Consider the following 14,686-nt stretch of genomic DNA (forward strand, 5'->3'; position numbering starts at 1 on the left):
CAAAGACGAAAAACAAAAATAAAATATCTATCTATCTATCTATCTATCTATCTATCTATCTATCTATCTATCTATCTATCTATCTATCTATCTATCTATCTATCTATCTATCTATCTATCTATCTATCTATCTATCTATCGAATCCTCAACACGTCAAAAATAATATTAAAAGAAAAATAAATTACAGCGCAGTTGATTTGACGAGAAAAAAAAAGTGGTAGTCTATTCTCGGAAACAAATAATCACTTATTCGCTCGTGTAAAGAACAAACAGAGAGTGCTCAGACCGACACCATTTACTTATTGAAAACCGGAACAAAGATAGTCTAAAAGGGCTGAGAATATTCAATAACTTGCTTTGAGCTTATAAACAGACCCAAAACCACAGTCTGTTTTTATTTTAGATAATATCGTTTATAATAGGCTATAATTTAATATTTTTATTGTGCTTTATATTTTGCGATATTTTCATTAGTAACAACTAATGCTTGATAAATTCTATAAATCAAATTTTTAATTAAGAATTTGTATTTAATTTTTTAATTTCAAACGCATTAAATGATCTGAACCATGATATGTTCATGATTTATCCCAACTGAATGATTTACACATTATCCTGTATTATTTGAAAGTATTTATGCAGGCAAATTAAACTAAGCTGCATCTGAATACCGAGTTTCTTTTTAATTAACAAAAACAGAGAGAAAGAAAATAATGTAGCTATTGATAATTCTAATCAACCCAATTAAACGAATTTTTGCTCAACTTTTGAGCTGTTAAATAGCATTCATGCGTTCCATTGCGTTAAAATGACAAATTTGTTTATCATAACCCAGTAATGTAGGCTAGTCATTGATTAAGTTCCGACACAGATTGAGACAAAATATAAATTCCAGGCTATGATGAGATGGAGAACAAGTTATTTGTGTCACGGTTACTTTTTCCGTAATCTGGCACGTCTAGGTAACATCAAGCTCTGCTATACTCGCCTTCATTTCTTCACTTCACTTCACTTCTGTGTCACCTGTGAACACCCTTACCTGTCAGCCAGTGATTCTGCTGCTGTGGGCAGCTTTCCAAATGAGACCTTGTAGATTTTCTTATTAACTTTTATGAAGCATATTCACTTCATTCTGGAAAAAATGAGATAGCCTTCGTGTTTTTAAGCCTCAAGGAGGAGATCATTTATTTAGAATGCAGGAAACGCATTTGAAGTCTTGCACTACACAAAATATGCACCGAGAAAAGGAGCTGCGAGATGGAGAGAATAAATAAAGGAGTATTAGGTGGAATACATAACTAAACGCCAGCAGCTGGATGGCAGATTGCTCTTTCTGTTGCAATGTTTTCCAAGGGATTTTTGAGCTGGAACGATATGGAGTGAAGCTGGCTTTTGAATATTCATATTAGCCACTTGTTTATTTGTCTGTCTGTTTTAAAATTCATTATATTATATTATTATAATTCGTTATATTATTTAGTTTTTACAACAAAGAGGGTCATTTTTATTTTATATGGATAAACGTTAGCTGATTATTATAGAAGATTGTTTATTTATTTACTCTTTCATTTACATTTTTTTATTTGCCGATTAATCCTGGATGCATTTTGGGAAGTTTAATAACAGCTGAATAGTTTAAATCAAACAAAAACGGCTCATGTACATCAACAAATCTGCATACGTTTTTTAAAGTTTCAATGAAAGAAGTTTCAGTATTGCACCCACCCAGCAGCAGTCAGTGTAATAGTAATTTCGACCCCAGATTGAGCTCCATGAAAGCAAACAGGCTGCTGATGTCTTGTCTTCCTTCACTAACATCTGCTTGTTAGTAATTTTCAGCCGCCTCGCCCATTTGCTCCGCGTAAAATGCAATTACTCCGAAAGGTAATGAGAATTACAGGCTATCACGTTTCCAAATTAATCAGAGCAGCACCTCCCCCGCAGAGCCACTGACTGAACACAATCCACTTTAACGAAGGTCTCCTCTCACTCACTGACTTACTGACATATTTACAGATAATAGACTTTAACTAATGAATCTACATAAGTAATGTGTCACGAGTCCAACGATAGAGCTAAACGTGCCAGTATCAAGCCTACTGCGTACAGATCATTGCATAGCAGATCAGTCAAATGCCTATAAATGAACTGAATGTATAATCTCTTGCATTATATAATGTAACAGTGTTTAGAAAAAGTATATGGCAATGAATGAAACATTTTACATAGAGAGCTAATATTTAACCAAAGCACTGCAGTCTCATGCATAGCATTTTCACAGATTGTGTTTAGTGTTTAATATTTATGTGTGTGTGTGTGGTGGTTTTAAACTCAGATCTTAAAGCCATTTTTAAATCCTCTGATTCAGCACAGATGTTGGGCCATTCAGACGCAAACACTGGGCCTTGTTAACCCAAAGGATTAGAGCGAGAGGATTGAAGAGATGCATCAAAGGTGGTGGAAAAACACAAATAATGTGCAAAAAAGAAGAGCCAAAATAAACAAATAAATGAAGTGCATCTGTAGCATTGTGGGACAAACAAAAGTAACAAAAAAGAGAGATGGGGAGAAGTAAAGTTATCTACTCTGTCTCCCTCAATCCTAAAATGTGTTCTTCTGCTTCTCAGTTTCATTGATCCATCATCGTTATAGTGAGTGTCAGTCATTTATCACATAATCATTCCAAGAAGTGCATTTTAGAGGAGGAGCAGACGGATGATTTGAGGAACCCATACAGTAGCCATATGAGACCACACCTCCCATGGGACGAGTGTTTATCTCACCCTCCATCATCTGTTCATCCTTATGTAACACACCCCACGGAGTCGAGGACATCTCCATGTAAAAGACATTGTATTATTCTTGATTTTTAGTTTGTTGGGGTTCATTAAGTGTCCTGTGATGATTGCATGATTAATCAATCATGTAATCATCACATGATGGAAAGTGAGTAAAAAACATTGAGTGAAACAAGACTGGCATGAATGTGAGCGATACATTCTACTGCATATATAAATTTTATTTTTTCAATACATTCATCATTTACATCCCAATTTAGTATTCTTATACATTTCTCTTTTTTTTTGTGGAACAAGATGGGGACAAGACATGCAAATTATTTATCAAACCTCTAAACAAATTGGTAACCTGAAATTGTTACATTAAGGAACTATTTCTAACTTTTTTGGTGTAATGTATTAAATTATATATTTTTGACGAGGGAAAATCAATTAATTTAGATGTTACCACATTTAGCACCAAAATTTTACAATTTTACAAAAAATTCCAAACATTAGTATCACATTGATGTGACAACATAGTTCTTATATTTGTAACATTATAAAATAATAAAATAACCCAATAAAATTACCTAAAAAATACCTAATAGTCCATTACCTAAAAAATAGTCTAAACCCAGCATTTGCAAAACAAAACAAGAAACAAAAACCTCTTCATTAGAGCGTGACCAACAAATATCAAGGTTTTAAAGTGAGACAAAGTTTTTTTCAAATTGTCTCTGTTGCAACTAGTGCTGTTGGGCTTTTGGGAGAGAAAGCGAGAGAGAGACAGCATGTATGCGCATCTGTGTGTTTGTTTGCAGGTCATGAGCCGGGGTGCTGTGTATACCTACAAGTCTATGATTTTAAAGCCAGCACACTCTCATACAGGGTGGATCAGTGTGTTTACTGAAAGAGTCAATGTGTTTACTGAAAGAGACTAAGACAGATGGAACAGAGAAACCTAGAGAAAGAAAAGAGAGTCAAAGGAGTGTAAAATAGATAGAAAGATGTGCATTAGAAATGTTTGAGCGGTTAAAGAAAGAGGGGATAATCCTGTAAGGGGCTGAACTCTTGGATATTCATGACTGACCGAGTGTGGATGCGCTGTGAAAAGAGGACAGGGCCTGGACAACTTAACATCAAAGAGCACCATGGGAGCTCCGCAGGCCAATGAGGGTTTGCGGCTGTTGGACCTTTTGTTTTGTGGCTTTGTTGCTGTCCAGCTGAACCTTTTCAGAGAAATGATCTTATGAGCAGTGTTCCTTCTTTCAGAAAAACTGTGTGTGTGTGTGTGTGTGTGTGTGTGCGTGTATGTGTGTGTACCCGATAAACTCTAAATGACTTTGTCCTGCAATCTGATCCTGTTGTGGCATATGTCTCTGCTTCAATCCACTGGGAACACACTCTCATTCTCTGTCCTTCTGCAGCACAAAATCATATTAGTAACTTTAAGGAGTGAGCAAGAAATTTCTCTGCCCACTTCTGTTGTCACACACACACAAACACACACACGCACACATGCTTTCATTCATGCTCTGTATTGCTGCATTTAGATGTTGTGTGTATGTGTCAGGGCGGTTGATGGATGGTTGGGTGATAGAGGTGTTCTGCTCTCGGTTTGCATGGGTCGCCTGACTCTTCTTTTCTCTCATTTATCTTTACTCATTTTCAGCTGCCACGACAAGCATCTGAGAATCCATCCTTCATCAGGCCTGCGCTGCCTCAATGGAGGGCAGACCGGCGCTATAGTTAACATTCAACACCGGAAAGCTAAATTAGGTCATTTACTCTGTACACATGCTATATTCAAACAATGGAACATCTCAAAGCCTTGTTGCCTGTATCATGAGTTTAGAATCTTTGGGTGGTTAATTTTTACCCCTGTAACCATTTTACCATTGGTGACTTTCTGCCCTTTAGCCTGTGATCTTGACTGTGGGCGTGTATGTTTCTATTTGAATTTGTGTGTGTGTGTGTGTGTCTGGCTTGTTCCTTTTCATGTTGTCTCGTTGTCAACACGACAGTCAATGAGTTATTCCTTGTCTTCTTCTTAAACCTAATGCGCTGTCAGCTCATCTATCATATCCCATGAGCCTTCACTTTCCCTGGATAGGAAGTTCACTCTGAAGTCTTTTTTAAAGCTAATGAGCCCATCTCAGTAGTAGCTCACTGTGTAGCTATCAACTGAATGGAAAAAAAGACTGGAATCTGAAAAAAGTGTTTATAATACTTCATTTCAATAACTTCATGAAATCTTCACTGAAGTCTGACATTTTTCGATTTTGATTTCTAGTTTGTTCTTTTTTAATCTAGCTGCTTGACAACTCTTAAAGGAAAGTGAGTAAAAAAAAAAAAAACATTAAACTTAGTGGAACAACATGGTATGAATATGGGTGACAAATTCTGCAACATGAATTCATTTTCTGCCTCAATACATTTAGATACCAATTTCCTTTTTTCCCATCAAAACAGTTTTCTAAGAGGGGAATTTAAAGGGAATAAACGGAACAAATATAGGAAAAGAAGTAGAATTTATTGTAAAGTGACCCGTTTGAACTATTTGTGAATAATATTTTATTTTAAAACATGAAAATTGCTCAGTTGATGTTTCTTGTCACATTAAATTATGAACTACATGAAGCATATTTTCAAATCAAAACAAAATTTGGCAAAAAAAAAAAATAGTTTGCATCACTGGAAATTACTGTGGGTTGTTTGACATTTCTATCTTAAAACAGTTGTCCAATATTACCTCGCACTCTATTAAAACTGAAGAGTTGCACTGGAATTCATCTTAAGTTTCCATGAACAGTAAAGATCAATCTCAATCATTTTGATGAGCGCTGTTAGACCGCTGAAGAAGACAAATAGAAAAATTAACAAATAGAAAGTTGTGCAATGAAATGTAGCAGAGTGCAGCATCAAGAATATCAAATACTGGGGGGACATTTGGACCATACATGTTTATTGAGTCAATTCTTTAATTTTGCACAACTCTAACACACAAAAATGAATACTGCCTGAATATTGATAAGTATATCAATGTAACAGAAGCCTTGCAATAATGTGGATAGGAGATATAGAAGTGTCCGTAGAAAAAAATATCGGGGCAGGAGCTATCCTTGAAATAGTTACTCCACCCCCACAATTTACATGTCAAAATCAATAAAGAAATGAATGATGAAGTAAGCTAACAAAAGTCAACGGTCTTTGCATTTATTCCCGAGTCAGTGCTGTAAAGAGATCAACAAAAAAGGTGAAGAAAAGTGAAGAAAACTTTAAAAACCATGAAATGGAATTCTGCCTTACAAAAGCTTTACATTTTTTTTTTTTACATGAAGCCTTTTGGCACAGCATTCTGCAATGCATATGTTCAATGTGACGTGTCAAAGTGAGTGCTCTTATTAGTGAAATGTGACACACACGGCAGCTGGCACTGAGTAGCCTGTGACAGCTATAATCAGTGTGTCCTCAGCAGGACCGCTTCAGAGCGCACGTTTAAAGAACGATCCTCAGCACTCTCTGGACGTCAGCGACTGTGTATGATTTTGAATCTGTTGTGTCAACTGTTCTTCGGGCAACTTGACAAAAGGCCCATGGGGTGACTCTTCGCCTCGTCTCATCCATCTGAGAAGCCAACCGTTCTGTCCAGGCCAACCTTTCCCAGAGCATGCTGGGAGTCACAATACCCAGCCTTCAGCTCATTGGTTCCGCCCTATTAACAGCTTGTAATCTTCTCATATCCATGGCCGCTGGCCCAGAGCAACACGTCAAGCGGGGTTCGTAGCGCTCTGAAGCTCTAGACAGCTTACCTCCCCCACGTCAACTTTTTTACAGCATCTCCACCAGATACACATTCGTGAAAGTGAACGTGAATCGTCTGAGGGAGTTTGAGGCCCTCCAGTCTCGCCCTCCACACCTGCTTCCCTCCAGGGGAGAGAAAGAGAGAATAAAGTTGTGACATCTGTTAATTTCTCATTAGAACTTTTCTTTATGCAGGTTTGTTGGTGTGCGAGACAGCTCCGCAGTACGTGCAGTACGGACACAAGCTGGCGAAGGGCTGGCCAGCCGGCGGTTGAAATATCACGCCCGGCATTTAGCAGACGTTTCTCGGCGTCCATGGTCTGGTAATGAATATGGAAGCAGACCTTCTCCGTTTCAATGTTACTGATTTTTGCATCAGCTTGTGTTGTGACCTTCCAAATCATGAAAAAGAGTTAGCAGTGCAAGCTGTCAAAGTTAGCACAGGTAGTCCAACTTCTTTATGCCCAATGTCTTCTTGTTGTTTATGGTTTTGTATCTGGGTAATTAAGCTCAGATGTCTGTCAGAGAGGCATTGTGTTTCCACTGGTCACCCGTTTGCCTTTGTGCTGCATGATCCATATTGCCCTTTGCATAAACTCTAGAAGTGAGGAATTTGTTGCAAAATGGGTGGTCGATAATATGTATTTGTGAGACAGTAACTTGGAAATTTTAAAATTACAGAAAGGCCTAAAGATTGATCATTTATTCACTCTCACATTGTTCAGGTTTTTCATCTTCTATGAAACAAAAGCAGCTATTTTCCAGAATGTCCTGGCATCTCTTTGTCATACAATGAAAGTGACTGGTGACTGGGTCTGAAGCCAATATTACCTGTTTGTTATATTCCACAGGGTATCTGAAATTTACAACATTTTAAGACTCTTTAATGCAAATAATTCAAATAAAAATACATTTTATACAAGTTTCATGTAGTGAAGGTTTTAACACTACATCAATTCCCTTGATATGGTGATTAGGGCTATATATATTACGTGACTATTTTTAACAGCAGTTGTAAATCAATATTATATATATATATATATATATATATATATATATATATACACATTTATTAATTGCATTCATGAATTAATTTAAGAAAGTGAAACTTTTTACTACCGTACATATGGTATACTAAATTATTGTTGATTTTCATGCACAGCAACATTTTTTATACTATGTAAGATCTTTTTTATGGCCTTAAATTTTGAAGACATTTTTATGCATTTTATGCATACATGGACCATTTCGCTGAGGCTGCATAATCTCATTCAAAATGGCAAGATGCATAATCATTTGTCAATGATCCCGATTGATCCCTCAATGAACAGAAAAACATATAATTTCCAGCAATCCGCATGTGATACAGACATTAGGTTTAGAATATATTGTTTTTCCCTTTTAGTATGGCATGAGGTCAGTTTAAACATGTTTTTGTGTGTGTGTGTGTGTGTGTGTGTGTGTGTGTAGTTGCATCAAGTTATTGTGCATGTGTGTGTTAGAATGTGTGTCTCAGAGATGGGAACCCCAGCGGTGCCAAGTGTACACCACCTCAGCCAGGCGTTTTACTGGTAACTACAGGAAACAGGCTTGGTGTGAAAGAGCTGATTGAACCCCCAGGTGCAGCTCCAGAGACCCAGCCCAAGCTCGCCGGCTTGGCCCAGACGGAGCACACACTGACCCCCACAAAGACAGCCCTCATCTCCCCCCTGCCTGGCTCCACCGGTCCCTGACCCACTCCAGCCTCGCCATGAAACCCACGGAGGCAATGGGCGCTGGGGGCAGGGGGTACGGATGTGAGCCCCCCGGCACCGCGCCACCCCATTCAACCCCCCACAAGCTGGAAGGAAGGACGGAGAGAGCGGGAGGGGGGGCGGTGTTGCGGGTGGACACCAGGTTCTTTCTTTCCCTCTCTTTTTCATCTCTTCTCTGTGTCAGAGCAGGTGTCCCTTTCGGCCCTCTCTTCTCGCACTCCCTCCTTTCTGTTGCAGTTTCTTTTCACACACACGTTCACAAACGTACAGCTGACGAACATCCCAGCTCTAATCCATCACAGGCTGTCTTTTATAGGTCAGCTAGAGGCACACACACTTCCACACACACCAACACACTGGCAGGTTGTGTTCTGTTGCCCTGCAGGTGCCTGGCGTTGCGATTGCTCTTTAAATTCTCTTTCCTGTCTGAGCCTACGAGTATGTGTGCATGGATGCCATGATACCATTCACCGGGACCGGGTGCCGCCACCTTCTTACCCTCCTCTCACCCCTGCCAAACAAACAGGAGATTCTATGTTCTCACCTCCTGCTCTCAACGTGAACAACATGCTTTCTGTTTACGTCTCTTCCTTCCTCTCACGTTTAGAGGGAGGCTAAATGAAAGTGTGTCAATAGTTTGGAAAAGGAGATAATTACACCATTTGTATGGTTTACAATCAGTCTTACCCTGGGTATGTCCGGTGTGCCACCTGTGACGAGAATCATTAGGCCTTCTGTTTGTTGGCTCACTTGTTCATTTGCTTCCTCATTCAAAGGCTGATTATCAATGTCATGATATATCCCACGCATGCAAGAAAATGTCACAGAATTGCATTGATATAAGCAGAAATAAAGACAATCCCATTCATTAAACATGGGGCATGTGCTCACGATCAAGGTTTTCAACCATTGGAAATGATGATCAAATCATTAGCATGGAGGGCAGATGAGGGGGCGTCAGGAGCAGAAAGAGAGAGAGAGTGAAAGAGTAAGTCATTAGCTCATTACAGCAGTACTTCTCTCATATTCTTCGAATGGTTAGGGAGTGTGTTAGTTAGCCACAGTTTAAAAATCTCTATGAAGGACAACTACGTGGACAAAAGAGCAAACGATCTCATTGAGCATTTAACCATTACTGTTTTCAGGAACATTAACTCACGACTAGATGAATATGGACTTGAAGAAGTGAACTGCTTTATTGTTACTCAAAGAATCCCTGGAAGAAGATCTGGAGTGTGTGGACCAGGAGCTTGAAGGTAAAGTCTTTGCCTACTAGTGGGACTGAGACAACTGAACTTTGAAGAAATCACCCAAAAATGAAAATGTTGCCATAATTTACTCACTTACTTTTCTTACTTTGTTCTTTCTTCTGTGGAACCCAAGGGATGATATTTTGAAGATGTATCTGTGCAATGAAAATCATAGGGCTCCAAAATTGTTTTGGACCCAACTGACTTTGATCATAAGGACAAAAACAGACATTTCTCAAAATATGTCCCACAGAAGAAAGAAAGTCAAACTTCATTTGGAAACATTTGGAATGACATGGTGATGATAATTAAAAAATGAAAGAATTTTTGTTTCTTGGTGGAACACTCCCTTCAACACATTCTGTAAATCCCAAAGATATTCTGCTGATTTTTAAAAATTTTATTCTATTTTATTTTATCGACTTAAACATGTTTTCTTAATATCTTCTCTCAGAATGCAGGCTGTGCCTGGTTTTAGGTGCAGAGAGCAGGGTGAGGGCTCTTTGCAGCAACTCATGCCAAGAATGGTACTGGTAACAGGAGCAGGAGGACCAGGCTCCAGTGCTGGGAGTCTCCAGGGGCCTCACAGATCTTCAAAACCCCCTCGTGAGCTTAGTGTGGAAGAGCAACAGGAGCTACGGAGAAAGATCAACAGTCGTGAGAGAAAGAGAATGCAGGACCTCAACGTAGCCATGGATGCTTTACGGGAGGTCATGGTGCCCTACGCTTCTCCCACCGGTGTAGGTGGAGCACTGCAGCACCCTTACCTCCCTCCTGGAGCCCCTCCGACAGGACGCCGCCTGTCTAAGATCTCCACGCTGGTGCTGGCCCGTAACTACATCCTGCTCCTAGGCTCCTCCTTGCAGGAGATGAGGCGTCTGCTGGGCGAGGTCAGCATCGGAATGGGCGTCAGCGGGACTGTACCACGTCTACTGCTGACAGGGGGGTGGCCATTTCTTACCGGGCCAGGACAGCTTCTGCTTTCCCCTCCTGAGCAGCAAATGGGTGCAGCAAAGTGCCCTCTTCTGCCTCAGGGTACCCAGGAGGATCCCTTGGCATGGGGGCCAGGCAGCATGTCGGAGAGCCCGGTGTGCCAGTGTGGGGTGTGCCGGACCCCACGGGTGGTGCATGTTAATCCCGCCACACGTTTCCCAAAATGATTCCAACATGACTTGGAGAAAGAACAATACATTTACATTTATGCATTTAGCAAACGCTTACATTGCATTCAAGTTACAGTTTCTACATTTTATCAGCTCTTGCTTTCCCTGGGAATCAAACCCATGATCTTGATGTTGCTAGTGCCATGCTCTACTATTTGAGCTACAGGAAAGCTACAATACAACAACATGCAGTTTTTTATGTCTGTGAGGGTGGGGTGTCTGGTTCATTTTTTGGTAACACTTTAGAAAAAGGTTCAATTTGTTAACCTTTAGGTATAGTTCACCCAGAAACTAAAGTTCTTTCATAATTTCTTCACCATCTTGACTTTCCAAACCTGTTTGACGTTCTTCTGTGGAAGACAAATGAAGAAATCAAATTTTTTTTGTTCCACAGAAAAAAGAAAGTCACATGGTTTTGAAATACCATGATGGTAGATAAATGACAACAAAATTTTTTGGTAAACTGTCCTTAAGTATCCAAAACAAACACTGAGCAAAACTTTTACAGCATTTAATACATTTAGGTTCATGTCAGTTTCCACATATACTAATACATTTTTAACATTTCAACTTGAATATGCAAATTTGCATTTGGCTAACTAAACCTTTTTAAGTGTTACCACTTTTTCCTTTTTCAAAACGCTCCTATATATGTTCCCCATACAGTTGTTCTCTTCTTTGTGTTTGCTAAGAATTAAACTAGTAATACTGCAAGAGTGTGTGTGTGCGTCAGTTGTTTGAAACTAGTGCAAAAGTTCATCTCTCAGCACATTTCCTGTTTTTACATCTCGTTCTCTGTAGTAAGCGTGTGCATGTGTGTGTGCTCGGATGCATCCAAACGGATTGAAATAATTAATTGTGCACCCCTTTTGCAGCACAAGGACGGAGGCTTTCTTTCACCCCAGCCTTCCCTGAACCCACCCCATTCAACTCCCCAAACAAACCCCACATCAAACCCGGCAGCCCCGTAATAATTAGCAGACACTCTTTCTCCAGCTTCATCATGTTTAATCCACTCCCTCGTTCGCTGCTTGTCGAGGTAAATGCGTTTACACGGGCCGGTGTAGCTCCATTCATTACTCTCTGTGAACCGCATATTCAAACGCCCGGAAAATGTGTTTCCACCAAAGGAGTTCACTTACCTAAATTACAAACAACACCCTCTCCAGCACCCAAACTCTGACATCCACCCCTCCGAAGACTTGGCGGTTGAAAAAAAAAAAAAGCAATTCTTTCAATCTCAGGGCACAGTGAAAGCCATGAAAGGAGGGAAAAGCAATTCCATCTTGTGGATAGGGGTGCGTGAATGAGAATGCAGATTATAATCATAAGAATAATGATAAAATACGAGGAATAATCGGTTCCACTGCAAAAGGGGATTAGTCCGGCCAGGCGCGTGAAAGAGGGCGAGAGGCTGAATGGAAGGAGTCTGTTGCCCATCGCCCGGGACAAAAGGAGAGGTAGATGCCATTAAGTGAGATTAGGGTTAATAGGCCTTGATTTTCTTACAAGGAGGTAAAAAAAAAGAGAAAAAGAAGTAGGGGAGAGGTGGGACAGAGAAGTAGGAAAGATCAAAGTAAGACGCCCCGACTTAAAACCCTTCTCTTTGCGAGGACGCACACACACACTCTTTAACTTGCCACCTCTTACATTTACATATAGCTGCCTTATGTCCGCTGATAACTTGAAGAGATTACCTCACTAATTTTACCTCACTTCAGTGCCTTTCTTAAAGCCATCTTCTCCTGTCCTTCTCTCCTGAGGTGATAACTTTTTCTCTGATGATGGTGGGCGTATTGTGAGAAGGATGTAGGGGTCTGCTCTCTCTTTGTGTTCATTCTTCAGCTCATCAGTGGAGCTAAATCCAGCCAAAACAAAATGAGACAAAAGAAGAGAAAGTAGAACGGGGTGTCCTATTGTTCTCCACTAAATGCCAATGTGTGCTGGTATACCTCACTGATATATGGCCTGACCAACCACTGTGTGAGTGTGTGTTGGAGAGAGAAAAACTGACCTCTGTACTGTGAATTCACAAATTCTCAGGCGAATCAAGCTGTTTCATTAACTTTTTAATGAGAGGGAAATGTTGGTAAAACCAATCAAGTATGTAAGAGAATGTGTGTGCATATACTTTTGAGGACCAAGTAATAAGAAATGTCCTCACAAATAAAGCAATTCATGTTGAAAATCCAGTTATAATGGAAAATGCAGTGATCTTCATTATTTGCAGGCTCTAAAATCATGTTTTGCTTTATTTCTACTGATATCAACAAGTATGTTTTTTAATGCTTTGGTGCTGAAATAAGTTTACTAAAAAAAATAAAAATAAAATAAAATCTTGCACAACTTCTTTTTGGACACGGTTACACAGGAAAAGTGGTTCATAAATAAAATAATTAATACAAAAAATTTAAATTTTCTTTTTATATTAAAACATGTATTTTAATAATTTACTTAATTGCTTTATTTAATAACAACAGAAGTCTTGCTTAGTAAACGTGTGTGTGTGTGTGTGTGAATGTCTGAGTCAGGGCAAGTTTAAGACTGATTGAGGGCCATCCATCCTTAGCTATTGGTGAAAAGATGAGTGTGAGAAGATCTCCACTCCTCCTTTCAGAGCCTCTGCACATGTCCCAGGATTTATCTCTCTACTCTTCGGGTTCTTTATTCCAGCAACCCGGCCAAAAAAACACCAACCTCTTTGTGACTTATGAAGGGTTAGAGAGTCATCGATATATCACACACACCAACACAAAACACACCACACACATAGATAAAAACTGATATATTTTCTGAAGTGAGGAGCAGAGGACTGTTTTTATATTCACTATGCAATTACATTATTAGTTGAGGTAAGCATCACTATTACTTTTGCTCATCCTTGCTACATTCAAGTAGTACACTTTGATGTGGAACACCATTTGTGTTACGAACTTAAATGTTGCAGCTAAGGAGAAATGTAAAGTTGTTGCATAGGTTGGTAATTAGACGTATTGACCATGGGCCAGTAAGCAACCACCTAATACACACTAGAAACCACAAAGCAACACCCTAGTAATCATCCAGAACACCTTAACAACTCCCTGGCAACCAAAACAATCTGTTGGGGGTCATAAACTGGTGTAGAAATAGTTTTCACTCAGAAATTGCTAGTATATTTCACAATTAATTATTGAGAAACTGAAAGTAACACCAAATTAAATGTGCATTTTTAAAGTAGAAAGACAAAAAAATTACAATTTCTTGTAAAATATACTCCAATGATCTTTGTTTATATTTTATATATAATTTAGTAATTTAATTATTTCAGATTAAATAATTTATTTAAAATAAAATGATCTAACATTATTATTTTTTTCATTTACACCAACACAAGTAATTTAAATAAGAATAATTGAAATCAAACATGATTTTTACACACTTTTCTTAGTATTATCTAAGAATCTTTTCAAAAATATCTTCAAACTTTTTCTCTCTTCTGCTCTCTCCCTCTCTGTCTTCTCAACGTGGGGAGTCTTGGAGATAGGAAATGCTGAGCCATAAATTGGAACATGTGAATGAAAGAGAGAGTGGGAGGGAGGGGTGGAACAGGGGACCCCTCTCCTCTTCCCACCCCTCTTATTTATCTCCTCGAGCATTAAAACTCCTGTATTCCCTCATCCATCCATTCCACCCTCCCTGTCTTCCTCTCCACCCCAAATTCTTGCCTACTGTTCTCCAGGCCAGATCAGCCCAGTACACACACTTTACTGGGCCCAGTAATGACCTGTGCCATTAACCCGTCGATCCTCTCACACCCTCTCTCTGTCACACACACAGTTTTATTGGCTTCCATAACAGCGTCTCATTACCCTTATGCCCCTAAGTTTTGTGAGTGCTTCAGGGTGGTGTGGCATGGGAACAAACCAGACCCCAGCAGTCAAACACACTCATG

General features: G+C 39.4%; 1 protein-coding gene across 1 annotated transcript; it reads left to right on the plus strand.

The window, feature by feature from the left end:
• Positions 1-9,878: 9,878 nt before the first annotated feature.
• olig1 (oligodendrocyte transcription factor 1) lies at positions 9,879-11,402 on the plus strand. The gene has a single exon (XM_058785966.1). The coding sequence runs from the start codon at positions 10,045-10,047 to the stop codon at positions 10,747-10,749; it is 705 nt and encodes a 234-aa protein (XP_058641949.1). The 5' UTR covers positions 9,879-10,044; the 3' UTR covers positions 10,750-11,402.
• The last annotated feature ends 3,284 nt before the right edge of the window (positions 11,403-14,686 follow it).

The sequence above is a fragment of the Onychostoma macrolepis genome, chromosome 09 (genome assembly GCF_012432095.1).
Source record: "Onychostoma macrolepis isolate SWU-2019 chromosome 09, ASM1243209v1, whole genome shotgun sequence".
In the NCBI taxonomy this organism is placed as follows: Eukaryota; Metazoa; Chordata; class Actinopteri; order Cypriniformes; family Cyprinidae; genus Onychostoma; species Onychostoma macrolepis.

Excerpts from the sequence above, each read along its gene's own strand:
- olig1 (XM_058785966.1), top strand. The coding sequence starts at position 10,045 with ATGCAGGCTGTGCCTGGTTTTAGGTGCAGAGAGCAGGGTGAGGGCTCT.